This window comes from Mastigoproctus giganteus, chromosome 12, assembly GCF_048544385.1.
Source record: "Mastigoproctus giganteus isolate SK-2022 chromosome 12, ASM4854438v1, whole genome shotgun sequence".
NCBI lineage: Eukaryota > Metazoa > Arthropoda > Arachnida > Uropygi > Thelyphonidae > Mastigoproctus > Mastigoproctus giganteus.
The window spans coordinates 34,549,767-34,572,121 of record NC_143586.1 but is presented as its reverse complement, the minus strand read 5'-3'; the positions used below and the strand labels follow the sequence as shown (position 1 = coordinate 34,572,121).

At 39.4% G+C, this 22,355-nt stretch overlaps 1 protein-coding gene across 1 annotated transcript in view; it reads right to left on the bottom strand.

Annotated features, from left to right (window-relative positions):
* Positions 1–22,355, bottom strand: part of LOC150076876 (spectrin beta chain-like) — an 800,006-nt gene that overhangs the window by 532,272 nt on the left and 245,379 nt on the right. Inside the window, exon 14 of the mRNA XM_090386889.1 lies at positions 8,715–8,915. Coding sequence (XP_090243015.1) covers positions 8,715–8,915 — 201 coding nt within the window. The remainder of the gene's footprint in view (positions 1–8,714; positions 8,916–22,355) is intronic.

Genomic DNA, 22,355 nt, shown 5'->3' with positions numbered 1-22,355 from the left:
AAGACAAGACGAGACAGAGTCTGCAATCAAACTATATGGGCTGCATTGAATGTAATTTCAATTCAAATGCAGATCCAAGAAGACCAACTTCGGTGGTGTGGCCATGTCATCAGAATGGATGAAAATTCACATTTGGGCCAGGAAGACAAACCCTCTGGAGTGCAACCAAAGAGTAGGCCATGACTGAAATGGAAAGATAACATCAATAATAGCCTGGTTGAGAGGAGAGTGGCCTGGAGACAGGTCAGAACTGTTGCTAGTGGTGGGAAAAGATGGCAATCTCACTCTCTCTCTCACAAACTTTGACACCAGCTGGTATAAGAGGAGCGACTAAATAAATATAATGTATATAGCTATATACGAGCGTACACTTGTATATATATTAATTAAAGAAAATGATATATGATGATATGTATATTTAACTGTAAGGTTTTGATTTGATTTGATTTAAGAATTCTTGGCACAAGAGCTACTGCGACTAAGATGTGCCTGTAAGATTTTATATAACGGTTTTGTTCTAATTCGTATATTGCTGCTAATAATTTCCAAGAGTAACAGAGAATGACTATAGCTTGCTTTAGAGATAATATTTAGTTTTATATTTGATTATAGTTAATTTATTTTCTTGAGGAACTGAAAAACATCTGCTATATTTTTTCTATCTTCCAGTATGGTTTTGAGAGTGAGGGAGTGATGTTTGTTTAGCTCTTTGAAGGAGTTTCGGTGCTCATCTGCAAAAGCTGGACAAGCAACCAGTACATGTTCTACTGTTTGTTGTTTGTGTGACAGATAGGGCATGGGGGGGGGGGATCCTCTCCTCGCAAAAGATAAGTGACTGAAATACGTGTGTCCTATCCTTAACCTAGCAAGTATCACTTCATCGCATCTATTTTTCTGAATGCCGGATTTCCATGGTTGGAGTAATCTTTTAATCTGATGCAATTTGTTAGTGGTAAGTACTTGCCATTGCTGCTGCCAGTGATGTATCCCACTGTAATCAATAACGTGTTTGTAGTCTGAGAAAGGGATATATTCTGATGCAGAAATATTGTTGTTGGCTTCTTTGGCAGCTCTATCTGCTTGCTCATTACCATGTATTCCGACATGACTTGAGATCCAGCAAAATCTAATGTTACAACGTTGTTCAAGTTTTGATATTCTGTATTGAATCTGCTGTTGTAGTGGATGTTTGTTAGAACTGATATTTTGTATTGCCATCATGGAACTACGGGAGTCAGTAAAAAATTATGCTGTTTTGAAAACTTGAATGGTCGATTTCGTTTAGTGCTAACATAATGGCTTGCAGTTCTGCAGTATAAATGCTAGTCTTTTGGGAGGTTTTGGGCCAATGTGATGTCAGAAAAGTAAACTGCTGCTCCCACATGAGAATCAGTTTTGGATCCATTTGTATATAGAAAGCAATAATCTGAAAATTGTGCCTTATAAGCAGCATGCAGCTGTTGATGGTTTATATAAGAAAGGGTTTGTTTGCTCCAAATGTGGAAGGAGAAGTCGCATAAAGGTTGTCTGATTATCCATGGTGGAGTAGACTGCTTCATCAGCGGAATTATGTTATCCAGGTTAAGCTCTCTACTGAGAAGAAGGTTTTTTAATCTCACATTCGCAGGTTTATTGATTCTTTGTTGTTGCTGATAATGTTGTTCCCATTCAGAAGCAAAAAGAGTTTTCTGTAAAGGGTGGTCTGGTAAGGATTTTATTTTAGCTGCATAAGAGAGTAATTGATTTTGTCTTCTGATTTGCAGAGGAGGTTCTTGAGCTTCGGTGTACAGGCTCTGCATGGATGAGGTGCGGAAAGCTCCAAGGAGTGCGCAGTGATGTACCGGGTTGAGCCATCTCAGGGCACTAGGTCTTGCTGAGTCATAGACTGGGGCACCATAGTCTAGCTTAGACCGAATGAGAAGGCGATATAAACGTAGTAGGATTGTCCTGTCTGCTCCCCAGGATATAGCGGATAGGACCTTCAAGATGTTCATTTTCTTCAAACAGCAGACTCTTATGTGACTGATATGCGCTAGGAAAGCCGGTTTTTTGTCAAAAACTAATCCTAAGAAATGGACACTATTTTTAACTGGGATGATCTGTTCTTTCAGCCTGAGTTCTGGGTCAGGATGGAGATTCCTTTTTCCACAGAAATGTATAAATACAGTCTTTTGTACCGATATTCTATATCCATTTCTTTCCGTCCATTTTATGACTCTGTTAATGGCTACTTGCAATTGCCGTTCTATTGTCTTCATATGCTGTGTTTGATAAGAAATGCTGAAATCATCAGCATAAACAGTTTTAAAGATATTGTTTGGGATTTGTTCTATTATTGTGCTGAAGTGGACTGCAAAAAGTGTAGCACTAAGTACAGATCCTTGAGGGACCCTTTCTTCTTGATAAAATATATTGGAAAGTGTATTGTTCATTCGAACTTGGAAGGTCCGATTGTTAAGGAAATTGTATACGTAGAGGGTAAATGTCCTCTAAGTCCAAGTTGATGTAACCTTTTAAGTTTACCATATTGCCACGTGGTATCATATGCCTTTTGGATATCAAAATTAACCATGACTTGGTGTTGTTTCCTGAGAAAAGCATTTCTTACTTGATTTTCCAGTTGTATACGTACATCCAAAGTACAGCAATTTTTTTCTAAAGCCAAATTGTTCTGAGTTGAGAAGATCATTATTGTCTAGATACCATGTTAGTCTATTGTTGACCATTTTCTCTAAGATCTTGCCTAAGCGGCTAGTCAAAGCTATGGGACGATAGTTCTGTGGGTCTGATAGATCTTTTCCCTGTTTTGGGAGAGCTAGTATTATTGCATGGTGCCATTTGTTTGGGAAAGAATTTTCAAGGTATATTTTGTTGTATAGATCTAACAGGGCTAATTGGGACTGTTCATCTAATTGTTGTATCATTGCATAATGGATTTCATAAGGACCGACTGCACTGTGTTTCGCCTGTAGCAGAGTTTGTTTTAGTTCTGCTTTAGTTGAGCAGCAAGTTGTATTGTTCACACTGGTCGCTAGAAAAGTTTAGTTTAATTTTTTCGGCCTCTTTCTTGTATGTTTTGAAAGCAGTGGGGTATGCACAATTAGCAGATGTATTCGAAAAATTTTCACCAAGCACATTGACTATATCTAAGGTATTTGTAACTGACTGTCCCCTCCAATTTAGCAATGGAAAGGGGTTTAACTGAGAATTGTTTGTCATCCTTCTGATCTTTTTCCAGATGAGTGTAGCTGGTGTGGAAATAGTTATAGTGGATGCAAATTTCATTCAAGCAGCTTTTTTGCTCTTTCCTGACCTTAGCTCTGGCTCTCTTGAAATGTATCAGATTGTCTGTTGTTGAATTTTTGTGAAAGATGTTCCAGGCTCTATTTCTCTCTTTTTTAGCTTCCCAGCACTCTTCGTTCCACCATGGTTTTGGATATGTTCTAATGTTAGAAGATGTTTGAGGTATTGTCTTTTTCGCAGCTTGAAGCATACTATCAGTAACATAGGCTACTGATGTTTGTACCGATTCTCATTTAATAATGTTGCAGTCTAACTTGGCTAGTAACCTGAATGTTTCCCAATCTGCATCATATATTTTCCATCTGGGGTGCCTACTGGCTTGGCATGGCGTTTTCTTCATGATTTTCAAAATAATGGGGTAGTGGTCGCTGCTCAATGGAGTTTCGTGCACACTCCATTTAGTCATAGGGAACAGTGTTGGGGAACAGATTGATAAGTCTATTGCAGAACTGCTTTTTGATGGAAGGTGGAAAATGTGTGTGTGTGTGTGTGTGCCGTCATTTAAAATCATTAGGTTGTTCTCGACAACTAATTTTTCTATTTGCTTATCCTTCTGGTCTATTTTGGGATCGCCATATAGTGGGTGATGTCCATTTAGGTCACCTAAGCTGCAGAATGGAGGTGGTAGTTGAGTGTTCACCTCTTCAAAATCCTTAGATCAGAATTCTTGATTAAGGGGTAGATATATTGAGGCTATGGTAATATTGAAGCCTATTGCTAGATGGGCTGCAACTGCTTCTAATGGTGTGTTCAATGGTATTGTTTGGGAAGGTACATGTCTGTTAACTAATATTGCAACTCCTCCTCTCGTTGTTCCATTCGTTACGTGGTATAATTTTTGATTATACTATTGTCCTGTGGTTTTAAATGGGTTTCTTGTAGGCAGATACTTAGTGGGTGGTACTGGTGATGAGGTCTATAACATCATTAGTGTTTGAGCGAAAACCTCGACAGTTCCGTTGGATAATCGTATCTGTCATTTGGGGTTAGATGTTCCCTCGGATTGCTTCCTTGGGGCTGATTTAACTTTGTCTACCTTGGTTTTGTCTTTCTTTGAAAAATATGGTCTACCCGTATCCATTTCTTCTTCAGCGAAGATTTCGAGAACTGGTTCCTCTCCTTGGTTTCTTGCATCTGTGTCCATTTGTTCTGCAATCTTTTTTCCTGTACTACCTATCTTTTCTTTGTTTGCTTTGCTTCTTACATTTTCTGAATTATCTGGTGGGAAAGATAAAATTGATAATCTTTTCTTGTTTTTGTGATGGAGATGGTTTGTAAAACTCACGAACCTATTCTGAGATGGATTCTCCTCGGGGGGGGATTGTAACATCCATTTGTGTGCCACAACATTTTGAATTGGGTAATTTAATTTCCAGAGCCTTTTTGATTGTGGTAATCTGCACATAAGAAGGTTTGTTTTCTATATTTATTGTAATCTCCTTTTTAGGTTCCTGATATGAAACTCCATTTTCTGCTTTGTATTTTTGTATCATTTTTTCCTTCTTCCAAATTTCACACTCCCTTGAATATGCAGTATGTTCCCCTTTGCAATTTACACATTTATGGTTTCCAGCTGTGCAAGTAGAAGTGGCATGTTCTTGCAAACCACAGTTTGCACATGTTAATTTTCCTCTACATACTGTCTGTGAGTGACCAAACTTTTGACAGTTGAAACAACAGAGAGGATTCAGGATATATGGTCTTATATTGCAGTGTAGATATCCAGCTTTTACTGATCTGGGTGATTTAGGCGTGTTGAAAGTGAGTATCAGATTCCTGGTGGAGATGATTATCCCTTCTTTTTTAATTGTAATTCTTTTAACACTGATGACTCCTTGTTCCTGAAGTTCCATTTGAATTTCCTCTTCGGGCATATTTAGAAGGTCCCATTCCGTAATGACACCTTTTGAGGTATTTAATGTATTGTGTGGGGATACTATTACTGGTATTCCTGCAAAGGTTGTCATTTGTAATAATTTTTCAGAGTGTTTAGCATTGGCCGTTTCTACCAAAATGTCACCTGATTTTAGTCTTTTAACTTGTTTTGGTGGGCCGACATAACTCTGAAGAGTCTTTTCTATGAGAAAGAGTGACAATTGCCCTCCCACTTTCTCAGTATTTGAATGTATAATAATATATGTTGGAGAAATTAAAACTTTAACATCAGTTTTTAATCTCTTTGTGGAGACAGTCATTTCTATCGCCTTTTCTGATTGCCTTAGAGGTGTCTCCGAAAGAACTAGATTTCTCTTATCTTGGATTAGTTCTATTCGGGTCCTTTGACCCAGTGGATTCCTGGGTATTGGAGTCAGTTCGCTCCATTTCGCCCTGGAAGGGAGAGCTTTTTCCTTCCAGGTTACCAGTCCCGCCACGTGGAGGCAGGAGCAGTACCACCCTGTGACCAAGCACTAGGAGGTTAGTAATTAAGATATAACAAAAAATAAAAGGGAAAGAGAAGGTTGCTTTCCTTCTTAATATAGTAAAGTTGCTTTCTTTACTATTGACGATTTAATTGTGTGTTAATAAATGCTTTAAATAAGGAAACGATTTCTACTTCAAGAAAGAGCACTAATTCAGAGCAAAGTTGATCACAGAATCGCTTGGCTTGTTTGTTTGTTTGTTTGGTTTGGGTTTTATTGGCGCATCAGCAACTGAGGCTATAATGCGCCAAATACCAGTCATATGTAAAAAGTTAAAACATTCAGTGACCTAAGTAGTTAGGCCACCGTGTCCAGATATATAAAAAATAAACCAATAAAGAGATAACAATAACATAAATTTTAAATACAATTAAAAACTTTTATTGATTTAAAATAGCTAAAAACAGCAGACACGTTGTCATTGTCGGATAAAATCTGACTGAGTGTATAAGGCTCAGTCAGATGATTAAAAGCGGTAAAACAGGTGCTGCTAAAATCTGGACAGTCAATTAAAAGGTGTCTGATCGTTAAGACTGCGCCACAGGACACACATAGGAGGGTCATCAGCCCTCAGCAGAAACGAATGAGTTAAATGACTGTGTCCTATGCGGGTCTGGGCAAGAACAACTTCCTCCTTACGATTCCTGCGCAGACTAGACTGCCACAGTTCAATTACAGGTTTTATATGATATAATTTATTTGCAGTCTGTCTATTCCACGAATCCTGCCATTGGGAGTGTATCTTCTGGTGTATTATTTGCCTGTAGTCTATATAGGGGACTGACAGGCAGCGGTTATTATTGGGAATTGCTGATTTGGCTGTGGCGTCAGCCAAATCATTTCCCGTAATCCCATATGGCTGGGAATCCAGCAGAAGCGGATATTATATTCACGTCCATGGAGGAAGTGAATCTTCTGCTGAATACTAGACAGAACTGGATGAGGATTATATCTCACAGATATTAAAGCCTGTAACATGCTAAGAGAGTCGGAATATAAAATGAACCGTTGGTATTGGCATTTACTAATGTGATCCAAGGCTAACTCTACAGCGTGCAGCTCTGCAGTAAATATGCTGCATTCAGAGGGAATCTGCTCTGATATAGTGCTGTCTGTAAAGACAGCAGCAGATCCCACATATGATTCCGACTTTGAACCGTCTGCATAGACTGGCGCGAAGTCGGAATATTCAGTTCGGTGTGCTGAATGAAGCTGCAGGTAGACAGATGTGTCCGACTTTCCCCAATTTCTAAGAGACAAGTCACATGCCGGGACATGAGCATGCCAGGGTGGAAAGGGTTGCTTGGATGTTTGGGCAACCTTGTATACCTTGATATTAAGTTCTTTGAGTAGCTCTTGGAGACGAATACCAAAAGGACGATTGACAGTCTTACGGGTATTGCATAAATTTTCCCATCGTGGCTCAAAAATGAATGGCCACGTAGGATGGTCTGGCAGGGATTTCAGTTTTAAAGCGTACTTTAAAGACAACTGCTTACGTCGAAGCGATAACGGTGGTTCGTTTGCTTTGACGTATAAGCTCTGGACAGGAGATGTGCGATATGTTCCAGTAGCAATACGTAGAGCCTGATGATGGACGGGGTCCAGCCATCGAAGGACACTGTCTCTGGCTGAGGAATATACCTGGGACCCATAATCTAGTTTGGATTGCACAAGTGCACGGTAAAGCTGAAGAAGGGTGCATCGGTCTGCTCCCCAAGATGTAGAGGAGAGCGAGCGGAGAATATTAAGCCCGCGTGTGCACTTTGTGCGAAGTTGACGGATGTGATCCAGAAAGGTCAACTTTTTATCAAATACGAATCCCAAGAATTTTGTGTCCGCTGCTACTGGAATAGCATTTTGTCCGAGCCTTAATTCAGGTTCAGGATGAAGATTACGCTTACGACAAAAGTGTACGCAAACGGTCTTCTCCGGCGAGAACCTGAAGCCATTTGCAAGTGCCCAGGAGTTGAGGCGATCAATGGCTTTCTGCAGTTGTCTTTCAATAACCCTCATGTTGCATGACTGACAAAATATGCTAAAGTCATCAACATAGAGGGCACTGTTTACAGTTAGAGGAAGTTGTTCTGTGATGGAATTTACTTTGATGGCAAAAAGCATGACACTTAAAAGCGTACCACCATAAATTACGGATACAAAATACCCAACTACAGCACACTATGAAAATTATTGCTGTAGCGATACCATCAGGGTATCCGAATCGCTTGACTTGGGGCCTTAACTGTAAGGATAGAAATAAAGAGGGTATATACAATGTCGTACAGTGAATAGGATCTTTCTCGATGAGGGTTTACTATTTTCACAAGCTTCAATTAAGTGACAGTATCGAAATTATTATAAACAAATAAACCTGCTTTAATTGGAACTACCGAGAGAGAGAGAGAGAGAGAGAGAGAGAGAGAGAGAGAGAAGAGAGAGATTGTTGGAAATGTGATATATTTCAAAGTCACTAATTTCATGATCAACAAGGTTTTATGATTTTTAGTCTAGTTTATTCAGAATATTTCTCATTAAAATACAGACTGAACTACATCCTGTAACTCATGAACAACTTTTCTAATTCAAAAAGACTGCACAAAAAGACGGCAGAAATCAATTACTGGCAAAAACTATGAATAGTAATGGCAGCAAACATAAAACATAGAAATCTTCTTCTCACATGTGAGAAATTTATTGAACTTCACAGCAACATTGTTATCATTCTCATTATTTTACTGACTAAATAACATGTTAACTGGATACTTACAAATACGTACTACAATGAAACTAAGATAATTAATATTTTAAATGAGACTTTCAGGATTACTAAAAAAAAACTGACTAAAAATTTCTGAACTTGTATCTGAACTTGTACAGATATTCAAACTGGTATTTAAATTCAAATGGGCACATTTTGATCTCCTGAACTTTGGATTCATCAGGTTTTGATATATATACAAAATGATAAAATGTAAAAATTAATTGCCATACCTGGTGATAATCTACAGCTTCAGCCAGCCTTTGACTACGAAGAGCTTGCAACTCTTTCAAGTGATCCCACATGCTATCCACTTCATTAATTCTATGCTGAATTCTATCTGCACCAAAATGTTGTGCAGATATAAGGTCCTGCCCAATTTGCATTACATCTTGCAGCTGCTGCTCATGACTTGCTATTTCATCTTCCATTGCCTAGAAATTGAAAGCCTAAATTAGCACACAAAAAATTCAGTTTACAAAATTATTATTATTAAAATTGGGTTATTAATAAGAGTGAAAGATAACCTCAAGGCTAGCAGGCCGCAGGGGTTAGAATAATTTACATATTGTATATTAAAACATGCCTTGATACAACTTGCATATTAGTATATGTATTATATGCAATGTTGAAGAATAAATGCACAAGGCATAATGTTATGGGTTGAAATTAACTATATAATATTGGTGTAAATACACCATAGTTTACTCATAAGTTTAACTACATAAGTAGTGTAACGGCATAGTTTGATTTTTATCTCATATTGTGGCTACCTTCACAACGAGATACCAGGTATTGAACTACTTCGAATAAATAACACTTCTCTAGTAGAGGAGACTACTGTTATTTATTCTCAGTGAGCACCACCACCACCCAGATGCATTTTGGAGCCACAATATGAAATAAAAAATCAAACGCTGCCATTACACTACTTATGTAGTTAAACTTATGGGTAAACTATGGTGTATTTACCTGATATTATATCATTAATTTCATAACATATTATGCCTTGTGCATTTAGTCTTCAACATATTATCATTATTTTCACCATTTGGCATCTCTCATATTGTGGAATTAACTTCGCAACCGTGATGGCACGTCTGCATTATCAGGGTACCTGCCTGCCCACCGATGAGTGAGCCAACAAGCTCCGAAACGCATCTGAGTGGAGGTGCCCACTGAAAATAAATAAAAGTAGTCTCCTTTACTAGAGAAGCGTTATTTATTCAAAGTAGTGCAATACCTCGTATCTTGTTGTGAAGGTAGCCACAATATGAGATAAAAATCAAACAATGCCGTTACACTACTTATGTAATTAAACTTATGGGTAAACTATGGTGTATTTACAATAATATTATATAGTATTATAACAATGAAATATCAATCAACAAAAAGACATCTTTTAAAGTTAAAAATTTTAACGTTATCACAAATGCACTAAAGTTAGAAAGACAATTAGAGTCAATATTCCACCAAGCAATCTTGTTAGACTGAAAACATGAGCAAATGTTGGTGGCATGAGAATTCATATCCAGGCCCAATGTTAGAAGATGTCACTATGGTAAGTTTAGTAAATCAGTTTAGATCAGACTGGTCCCAGAGAGTTAAAAGTAATAAAGTGGCCACAGCTGAATAGAGAAGATTTGAGAGAGGACCAAAGAATGACAGGCTTTATCATTACAAAATTGGTCAATGTCATTTCTAAGATACTGTAAAGAACTACCTCACTGTCCAGTAACATTTTCATTGACATCTTAGGACGATAACCTTGTAATGCTAACAAAGCCTAATGTACGCTTTAATGTTCCCAGTCATATCTAGCTGTTTTCGGGGGGGGGGGGGTTTACAGTGAGACTATAATAGAGGTTGGAACTGAAAATATTCCTTCTCCAATATGTGGAGGCCTACATGAGAGAGAGAGAGAGATTTTTTTTAATGATTGCCAAATGTCAGTTTATCATCACAAGTTAAGCCTAGATCAGTATGGGCCCTTACTTTCCTAATCCATACATCAATTACCATTCATGATGTCATTCTGAATATTCTTTTTCATAAAGATAAAGTGCACTTTTTTTATGTTTCCCTCTAATCCAATGACTCTGATAACATTCGTCATCAGTTGGCAGTCAGACTCCTCCATAATCAAAGGAGCTTGAGAAGAGTTGGGAATAAACAAAAGAGTTTTAGATTGTCAAGGAATGTCACCAAGAGTACCCCTCCACAAGCTGATTTCTCTAATTTTAGCATTAGCATAGGCATACGATGCAAGAAAGCAAGATTATGCAGCATCAGCGCAAAAAAAAAAAAAAACTCCCATCAGCCTTAAATTTATTTAGGCTATTAGCTTCCACAATAAAAAATATACGCCTGTTCCACCAAACAACTACCCGATGGCTACACGCAAATTTCCGCACATCTATTCTACAACTATCTTTCCTCAATTTGAAACTGTGCCGAATTGGGTTCTTAGCCTGAGCAAGAGGAAGAATCCCATCAGCATTCAGCTTGCTCAATCCATTCAAGGCCTTATACACCTCACAGGTGCCTACTCTCCAGGCACTGCAATTTGCAGAACTTACACCTTTCTTGGTAAGAGCACCCCTTTATTCCCCTCACCAATCTTGTTACCTTTCTTTGTACTCAATTCTAGCAACTCTACATCCTTCCTAAAATGAGGCCTCCAGACCTGTACACAGTACTCTAGGTGTGGCCTGACCATTGCCTTGTATAAACGGATAATCACCTCTATGTCCCTGCTAGCAAAATTCCTATATATCATTGACACGACTCCATGGCCTGCCCTGGCAGCCCTTCTGCACTGCTCAGCAAACTTCATATTTGAATGCACAATTAACCCCAAGTCTTTTTCACTTTCCACTTCCCTGAGTGTAGTACCATACAGTTGGTACGTTTCTCTTCGGTTATTGCTACCCATGTGCAGTACTTTGCATTTGTCAACATTAAACTTCAGTTTCCACTTCTGAGCACATTTTCCCAACTTATCTAGATCCAGTTGGAGTAGCATACTGTCTTTACTGTTGTTAACAACCCTGCCAACCTTTGTATCATCTGCAAACTTGGACATTAAACCTGATATACCTTCGTCGATATCATTGATAAATATACAAAACAACAATGGGCCCAACACCGAACCCTGGGGAACTCCACTAATAACATTTGTCCACGAAGAGCAATGTCCATTGATTACCACTCTCTGTCGTCTCCCACTCAACCATCCCTTTATGCTTTGTAGCAACTTACACTTAATGCCATACCTCTCCAATTTAAAGTTGGTTTCCTGAATTTGAACTGAACAAACTGGAAATCAAATCCAACAGTCATGCACTCCAAAAGACCTATGACTTAAGATCAGGTCTTTTGACCTGCATGACTGCATGGTTTTATACAATACTTTTCAGATGACAGGGAGATAACCACTGTTTAGAATCTCCTTAATGTGTCTGCTGCTGGAACGTAAACACATGTCAAAATAAATTGCAATTTTTGTGCCTTGAATGTAAATATACATCCATTCAATAGCAGTCAATAAATGAGCACTGCAAAAGGAAAGGCACGTGAAATTAACAACTGAGTGATATATATATATGAACAACTGTCTGCCAGGGGCAAAGGTTGATGACGTTGTAGAGCGGATATCATCTTTTAAGGGCACAAAAGGTGATATAGTTGTACACGTTGGCACTAATGATATTAAGAGTGGGATACTGGCGGAATTACTTAGCAAGTACAGATCACTGTTGAAAAAAAAGCCGTGAATTAGGGTTGAATTTGAAAGTGTCTGCAATTCTGCCCAGACACGATCGGAGGGAGTATATGATGAGAGCCTTGTCGATCAATTCGGCCCTGGAGGGATTGTGCAAGGCTCAAGGGGTAGAATTTTTTTCAGCCTGGACTGTACTTGTTAACAGGAGAGATTGCTTCTACAGGGATGGGATACACTTAAATAGAAAGGGTGCAAGAATTTTTGCTGATGCTGTCGAGGCAGTGTTAGGTGGGTCGGAAAACTGCTAGTTGGGGGGGATACAAGGACTAATAGATTAACAGTAGCCACTGGCAGAGGTGGAAGTGATTCTTGCACTGCTTCTATTGAAATGAGCAGAAGCCTGAAAAACAAGATGCAGGATATTTCAGAGACTGCTGGGAGTCATTGCGGTACAAGTAAACACATGGGTTGTGTTAGGGTAGCTAAGAATAGAAACAGGTGCATGTATACCTGCATGTACACCAATGCTAGGAGTTTGGTAAATAAATTTGATGAATTTGAGGTATTGCTCAAAACATCTAAGGCAGATATTGTTGGGATATCAGAGACGTGGTGTCACACAGATATAAGTAATGCGGAACTGGAATTTGGGGAATACAATGTGTATAGAAAGGATAGACAGGACAGGAGGGGAGGAGGGGTTATGCTATTAGTTAAGAAACACAAAGTCCAAGGAAGTGAAGCCAGTTGACATCGATGGACAGGGCAGTGTCGAGTCAGTTTGGTGTGACATAAGCATAGGGAAATCAAAATTGAGAGTAGGAGTGTGCTATAGGCCTAATGACTCTGATGAGTATAATAAGATATTGTACAGGGAAATAGAGTGGGCCAGTAAATCAGAGAGTCTTATGATGGGGGTTTTAATTTCCCAGATATTGACTGGAATTTGGGGGTTGGTCACTCGCACACTAGCAAGGCTTTTGTGGATTTATTGGATGATTGTTTTCTACATCAGCATGTTCGTGAGGCAACAAGAGGGAGCAATACTCTTGATCTGATTATCAGTAGTGATTCTTCATGCATTAAGAATCTGCAGATAAATGAACCACTAGGTGGCAGTGATCACAGTGTGTTGAAGTGGGATTTACTCAAGGAGGTAACTACCATCAGAGGTAAAGGGAAGGGTTTTTGTTTTCGTAAAGGCGACTATGATGGTCTGAGACAGTATTTAAATTCTATACAGTGAGACCAACTGATGATGTTACCAACAGCAAACTCAAAATGGGAAGCATTCAAGGAACTAATCTTGGAGGCTACCAGGCTTTACATACCAACTAAGAAATATTGTTCAAGGTTTAGGCCTAAATGGTTGTCAGATGAACTAATGAGACATGTGGCAGAGAAGAAAAATGCATGGGATACATACAAATTAATGGGTGACATTGAAGCCTATGATAGATATAAGTTGGTCTGTAACTAAGTCACAAAGGAGATTAGGCAGGCAAAGGCAGACTACAAAAAATACTTGGCAAAGGATGCAAAGAAAAACAGAAAAGAGTTCTTTACATATTTAAACTCAAGAAGGAAAGGGATGAATCAGATTGGTCCACTGGATATTGATGGTTCAACAGTTGAGGATCCTGCTCAGTTGGCTAACAATCTAAACGAGTATTTTGCATCTACATTCACGCATGAGGAGTTATTCAGGAAGGAGAATGATGTAGGTAAAGTAAACATTGGCAGTGAGCTGGATGATTTTGTAATAACTGAGAGGAAAGTGGAGGAGAGATTCTTGAGGATAAACATAAAAAAGGCACCTGGGGTGGATGGGATCTATCCAGTTATATTAAAGGAGGCAGCAAAGGAAGTAAGCAAACCCCTAGCCATAATTATGAGAGCTTCTTTGGCCTCAGGGGAGGTACCCATAGACTGGAGATGTGAAAATGTAACCCCAATTCACAAAGGAGGATCAAAGGCTGACACAAGTAACTATAGACCTGTTAGTTTAACTTCTGTTCCAGGTAAATTAATGGAGGCACTGGTTAAAGAAGCACTGCAGGATCATCTAGACAAGAATTCAGTTATAGCTCAGACGCAGCATGGGTTTGTTAAGGGCAAGTCGTGCCTGACCAATTTGATTGGATACTATGATGTAGTCACAAAAGAACTGTATGCAGGGAATAACTTTGATATTATATATTTGGATCTTAGAAAGGCTTTTGATACTGTTGCACATGGAAGACTGCCGCACAAATTGGAGCAGTGTGGCATTGGAGGCAAATTGCAGCTATGGATAAGGGGATGGTTGAGTGGCAGAAGACAGAGAGTGGTAATCAATGGACACTGCTCAATGTGGACTAATGTTATTAGTGGAGTTCCTCAGGGTTCAGTGTTGGGTCCGTTGTTGTTTTCGGTGTTTATGAATGATATTGATGATGGGATATCAAGTTTAATGTCCAAGTTTGCAGATGATACAAAGGTTGGCAGGGTTGTTAAGGACACTACTGACGCTATGCTGCTGCAACAGGATCTGGAAAGGTTGAACAGATGGGCTGAGAGGTGGCAAATGAAGTTTAACATTGACAAATGTAACATTGACATATGGGAAACAGTAACCCCAGAGCAACGTATCAACTCTGCGGTACTACACTGACAGTGGTGGAGAATGAAAAGGACCTGGGGGTAATTGTACAGGCAGATATGAAGTTCTCTGAGCAGTGCAGACGGGCTGCAAGAGTAGCTCATGGTGTCTTGTCAATGATATACAGGAATTTTTCTAGCAGGGATAAGGAGGTGATTATTCCCTTGTATAAGGCAATGGTTAGGCCACATCTTGAGTACTGTATACAGGTCTGGAGGCCTCATTTCAAGAAGGATGTAGAGCTGCTGGAACGGGTACAGAGAAAGGCAACAAGATTAGTGAATGGAACAAAGGGTTGCTCTTACGAAGAAAGGCTTAAGTTTTGCAAATTACAGAGTCTGGAGACTAGGCACCGGAGAGGTGATCTGATAGAGGTGTATAAGGCTTTGAATGGTTTGAGCATGCTCAATGCCAATGGGATTCTTCATCTTGCTCAGAATAAACACCTCAGAGGGCATAAATTCAAATTGAGGAAGGACGGATGTCGGATAGATGTGCGGAAATTTGCCTTTGGCCAGCGGGTGGTTGATTGGTGGAACCGACTTCCATCACTTGTTGTTGAAGTTGATAGGCTAAACAAATTTAAAGCTCAACTGGACAGGTATTTCGAACGAACGGGGGGGTGAAATGGGAGTGGTGTGTGTGTGTTTTTTTTTTTTTTTTGGCTGATGCTGAATAAGCTTGCTTTCTTGCATCATATGCCTCTACTAATGCTAATGCTAACTGAGTGATTTGACACTGTTGCACATGGAAGACTACTGTACAAATTGGAGCAGAATGGTATTAAGAATAAGTGGCTAAGTAGTTTGAGTGGGAGAAGACAGAGAGTGGTAATCGATGGGTGCTTCTCTTCGCGGACTAATGTTATTAGTGGAGTCCCACAGGGTTCGATATTGGGTCCACTGTTGTTTTATATATTTATCAATGATATTGATGAAGGTACATCAGGCTTAGTGTCGAAGTTTGCAGATGATACAGGTACATCAGGCTTAGTGTCGAAGTTTGCAGAGATACAAAGGTTGGCAGGGTTTTTAATGACAGTAACGGCAGTATGCTACTGCAACAGGATCTAGAAAATTTGGGGCAGATGGGCTGAGAAGTGGCAACTGAAGTTTAACATTGACAAATGCAAAGTACTGCATATGGGTAGAAGTATATAACCCCAGAGGAACGTACCAACTGTGTGGTACTACACTTAGGGTGATAGAAAATGAAAAAGACCTGGGAGTAATTGTGCAGTCAGTTATGAAGTTTTCTGAGCAATGCAGACAGGCTGCCAGAGCAGGTCATGGGATTTTGTCAATGATATACAGGAATTTTGCTAGCAGGAAAAAGAAGGTGATTGTCCCTCTGTATAAGGCAATGGTCATGCCATGCCTTGAGTACTGCATACACGTCTGGAGGACTCATTTTAGGAAGGATGTAGATTTGCTTGAGCATGTACAGAGAAGGGCAACAAGATTGGCAAGATCCTCTTACCAAGAGAGGCTTAAGTTCTGCAAACTGCAGCGGCTGGACTCTAGGCACCTGCAACGTGATCTGATTTAGGTGTTCACTCTGTACAAATCGCAAATCCGCCCTACCTGGAATATTGTTCCCACATCTGGGGTGGTGCCCCCAAAACCTCTCTCAGGCTTCTTGATTCCATTCAGAAGAGGGCAGTTAGGTTAATTAATGATTCATCTCTAACAGAGTTTCTCCACTTGCTGTCTCATAGACTTACTGTTTCTGCTGCACGCCGCTTCTACAGATATTTCCATGGCCATTGTTCTTCTGAATTGGCTTCTATCATTCCTGCTCTCTCTCTTTCAAAACAGTCCAAACACGTGCAGCCACCATCCATTTACTGTCCCACTTCAAACTCACAGAACCACTTTACATCATCCTCATTTATTCATTCAACTGCCATTTTCTGGAACAACCTTCCTTCGTACATATTTCTTGAAAATTACAGTCTACAGAAATTCAAGTCCAATATCAACAAATATCTTCTTTCATCTTCTCAACCTCCAATCCAAGCATGGTACTAAGTACTATGGGTTCTAATACCTCACGTGTTTGGGGTTTACATAAAAAAAATAAATAAAATAAGGCCTTGAATGGATTGAGCACGCTGAATTCTGATGTGATTCTTCCACTTGTTCAGATTACGAACCTAAGGGGGCATAAATTCAAATTGAGGAAAGACAGCTGTAAAATAGATGTGTGGAAATTTGCCTTTAGCCAGCGAGTGGTTAATTGCTAGTACAAACTTCCATCTGTTGTTGTGGAAGTTGATATGTTAAATAAATTCAAGGAGGAACTGGACAAACATTTAGAGGGAATGGTTGTGTGAATCTTTTTTTTTTTTTTTTTTTGGCTGATGCTATAGAAGCTCATACGCTTGCTTTCTTGCATCACATGCCATAATTGCTAGCATTAGCATTAGTAGAGGCATATGATGCAAGAAAGCAAGCTTATTCAGCATCAGCAAAAAAAAAAAAAAAAAAAAAAAAAACACACACCACTCCCATTTCACCCCTCCGTTCGTTCGAAATACCTGTTCAGTTGAGCTTTAAATTTGTTTAGGCTATCAACTTCAACAACAAGTGATGGAAGTCGGTTCCACCAACCAACCACCCGCTGGCCAAAGGCAAATTTCCGCACATATATCCGACATCCGTCCTTCCTCAATTTGAATTTATGCCCTCTGAGGTGATTATTCTAAGCAAGATGAAGAATCCCATTGGCATTGAGCATGCTCAAACCATTCAAAGCCTTATACACCTCTATCAGATCACCTCGCCGGTGCCTAGTCTCCAGACACTGTAATTTGCAAAACTTAAGCCTTTCTTCGTAAGAGCAACCCTTTGTTCCATTCACTAATCTTGTTGCCCTTCTCTGTACCCGTTCCAGCAGCTCTACATCCTTCTTGAAATGAGGCCTCCAGACCTGTATACAGTACTCAAGATGTGGCCTAACCATTGCCTTATACAAGGGAATAATCACCTCCTTATCCCTGCTAGAAAAATTCCTGTATATCATTGACAAGACACCATGAGCTACTCTTGCAGCTCGTCTGCACTGCTCAGAGAACTTCATATCTGCCTGCACAATTACCCCCAGGTCCTTTTCATTCTCTACCACTGTCAGTGTAGTACCGCAGAGTTGATACGTTGTTCTGGGGTTACTGTTTCCCATATGTAGTACTTTTCATTTCTCAATGTTAAACTTCATTTGCCATCTCTCAGCCCATCTGTTCAACTTTTCCAGATCCTGTTGCAGCAGCATAGCGTCAGTAGTGTCCTTAACAACCCTGCCAACCTTTGTATCATCTGCAAACTTGGACATTAAACTTGATATCCCATCATCAATATCATTCATAAACACCGAAAACAACAACGGAACCAACACTGAACCCTGAGGAACTCCACTAATAACATTAGTCCACGTTGAGCAGTGTCCATTGATTACCACTCTCTGTCTTCTGCCACTCAACCATCCCCTTATCCATAGCAGCAATTTGCCTCCAATGCCACACTGCTCCAATTTGTGCACAGTCTTCCATGTGCAACAGTATCAAAAGCCTTTCTAAGATCCAAATATATAATATCAAAGTTATTCCCTGCATCCAGTTCTTTTGTGACTACATCATAGTATCCAATCAAATTGGTCAGGCAAGACCTGCCCTTAACAAACCCATGCTGCGTCTGAGCTATAACTGAATTCTTGTCTAGATGATCCTGCAGTGCTTCTTTAACCAGTGCCTCCATTAATTTACCTGGAACAGAAGTTAAACTAACAGGTCTATAATTACTTGTGTCAGCCTTTGATCCTCCTTTGTGAATTGGGGTTACATTTGCACATCTCCAGTCTATGGGTACCTCCCCTGAGTCCAAAGAAGCTCTCATAATTATGGCTAGGGGTTTGCTTACTTCCTTTGCTGCCTCCTTTAATATAACTGGATAGATCCCATCCACCCCAGGTGCCCTTTTTTATGTTTATCCTCAATCTCTCCTCCACTTTCCTTTCAGTTATTACAAAATCATCCAGCTCACTGCCAATGTTTACTTTACCTACATCATTCTCCTTCCTGAATAACTCCTCATGCGTGAATGTAGATGCAAAATACTCATTTAGATTGTTAGCCACCTGAGCAGGATCCTCATCTGTTGAACCATCAATATCCAGTGGACCAATCTGATTCATCCCTTTCCTTCTTGAGTTTAAATATGTAAAGAACTCTTTTCTGTTTTTCTTTGCATCCTTTGCCAAGGATTTCTCGTAGTCTGCCTTTGCCTGCCTAATCTCCTTTGTGACTTGGTTACAGACCAACTTATATCTATCATAGGCTTCCATGTCACCCATTAATTTGTATGTATCCCATGCATTTTTCTTCTCTGCCACATGTCTCATTAGTTCATCTGACAACCATTTAGGCCTAAACCTTGAACAATATTTCTTAGTTGGTATGTAAAGCCTGGTAGCCTCCAAGATTAGTTCCTTGAATGCTTCCCATTTTGAGTTTGCTGTTGGTAACATCATCAGTTGGTCCCACTGTATAGAATTTAAATACTGTCTCAGACCATCATAGTCGCCTTTACGAAAACAAAAACCCTTCCCTTTACCTCTGATGGTAGTTACCTCCTTGAGTAAATCCCACTTCAACACACTGTGATCACTGCCACCTAGTGGTTCATTTATCTGCAGATTCTTAATGCATGGAGAATCACTACTGATAATCAGATCAAGAGTATTGCTCCCTCTTGTTGCCTCACGAACATGCTGATGTAGAAAACAATCATCCAATAAATCCACAAAAGCCTTGCTAGTGTGCGAGTGACCAACCCCCAAATTCCAGTCAATATCTGGGAAATTAAAATCCCCCATTATAAGACTCTCTGATTTACTGGCCCACTCTATTTCCCTGTACAATATCTTATTATACTCATCAGAGTCATTAGGCCTATAGCACACTCCTACTCTCAATTTTGATTTCCCTATGCTTATGTCACACCAAACCGACTCGCCACTGCCCTGTCCATCGATGTCGACTGGCCTCACTTCCTTGGACTTTGTGTTTCTTGATTAATAGCATAACCCCTCCTCTCCTCCTGTCCTGTCTATCCTTTCTATACACATTGTATTCCCCAAATTCCAGTTCCGCATTACTTATATCTGTGTGACACCACGTCTCTGATATCCCAACAATATCTGCCTTTGATGTTTTGAGCAATACCTCAAATTCATCAAATTCATTTACCAAACTCCTAGCATTGGTGTACACGCAGGTATACATGCACCTGTTTCTATTCTTAGCTACCTTAACACAACCCATGTGTTTACTTGTACCACAATGACTCCCAGCAGTCTCTGAAATATCCTGCATCTTGTTTTTCAGGCTTCTGCTCATTTCAATAGAAGGAATTTTCTGGAACAACCTTCCTTCGTACATATTTCTTGAAAATTACAGTCTACAGAAGTTCAAGTCCAATATCAACAAATATCTTCTTTCATCTTCTCAACCTCCAATCCAAGCATGGTACTAAGTACTATGGGTTCTAATACCTCTCGTGTTTGGGGTTTACATAAAAAAAATAAATAAAATAAGGCCTTGAATGGATTGAGCACGCTGAATTCTGATGTGATTCTTCCACTTGTTCAGATTAAGAACCTAAGGGGGCATAAATTCAAATTGAGGAAAGACAGCTGTAAAATAGATGTGTGGAAATTTGCCTTTAGCCAGCGAGTGGTTAATTGCTAGAACAAACTACCATCTGTTGTTGTGGAAGTTGATATGTTAAATAAATTCAAGGAGGAACTGGACAAACATTTAGAGGGAATGGTTGTGTGAATCTTTTTTTTTTTTTTTTTTTTTTTTTTGGCTGATGCTATAGAAGCTCATACGCTTGCTTTCTTGCATCACATGCCATGATTTCTATTACTATATCAGCACACTAAATGAGACATGGACTATTGCATTATGGTTAGGATTTATCTTAGCATCAATGACGCTGTCCTGAGAGTGCTATTAAAGCTGTGTACTTGGTTTACAGTTTCATTTCTTTGTTTATGTTATGGGTTCTCAGCTTGGTAGATAAGCAGAGGATTAACTTTGAAGTTATCTTATCTAGTTTAGCATTTTCCACAAGAAAATATAATTTTTTTTTTAAGATTATGCTTGCTGAATTTTAATTCTTTAGTTTACTTGGGGGAAGGGGACCATCGTTTTCTCCAGGTGTCAACCAATAAAATTTTCTGTAAAAAGTGTTTTTTCCTAAAAAATTTTACTTTAAAGGGTTGTTATAATGGATTCACAGTCTGCGACACCAGAACTGAACAGGGAGGGACAGTGTGTTGAAGCTGATGACATTGAATCAACTGTTTATAATATGTCATCTGATACCAAAATAGAATTCTAGTATCAGATGACATAGGAGGTTCTGAATCTTATTCAAATGCATCTATTGATGTTATACTGCTACTAACAGATGCTGGCATTACATGGAGTGATGCTTCTTCACATCACCTCAATAAAATCCATTTACTAAAATGGCACTGCCTACTTATTCCAGTCCCGAACAGAAGCACCCAAGGCACACTTAGGATCCTCGCAAATATAAGTGGCAACAAACATGTTAAACCGGAAATTATACAAAAAAGAGAATTTTGACTCGTGTACCATAATCACAGTGCCTGTTTGTATAGATTTTTTTTTTTTTTTTTTGAAACTTAAACCATTTATTTAGCATAATTTAATTCACATAATCACATTATGGCAAAAATTACACATTGTCTGTCAACATCTCTATCTCAAACACACTGGAATGGATGCAATGGAAGGAACAAACTATCAAGTACAGTTTTGTTCAGTATTTACAATGCCCTGCTTAATGAATATCTTCTCTTTCACCTCATTTAACAACTATAACTTATTTAGAGTTATTGCTACTACAATTAAATGCTCATTAATGTTATTACTAGGTGGTAGATGACTCTCATCAACCGGTGAAATACCACCACTTTGCTTATTGGAGGCTTGAAGTGGTGGAACCCATGTTTAGTCTCTAGAGCTAAGTTCCGGCCAACCCTTCCCTATCTCTTCCATCATGCAGTATGATTGATGATTTTTGAGGTTATGATGAATGTCGTGGCGAGATCCAATATTCCTTACATTTCGAGGGTACAGCTCTAAAACGGTGTTCGCAGGCCGGCCGCTAGTTAGTACACCGGACTGAACCTATTGGTAACTCTCTAGGAAGCTTCCGGATCAGCTAGTGTATAATCTTGCTACCTCTACTCTGCCAGATAGTGACTGGAGGGAGTCCGAGTAGTGTGTATGCGGGGAGCATTGTCGAGGCCACGTTATGTCAAGGATCTGGGTATATTCTTACCACGTGTACGACATATCCAAAAATTTCATTACTTCATACAGCATGTCCCACCCACTTTTTCTTACTATTGAATACACCATGAATTGTCAAAATAATAGAGCAAGCTTATCTGCGAAAAGATCTAAACCTCCCAAGG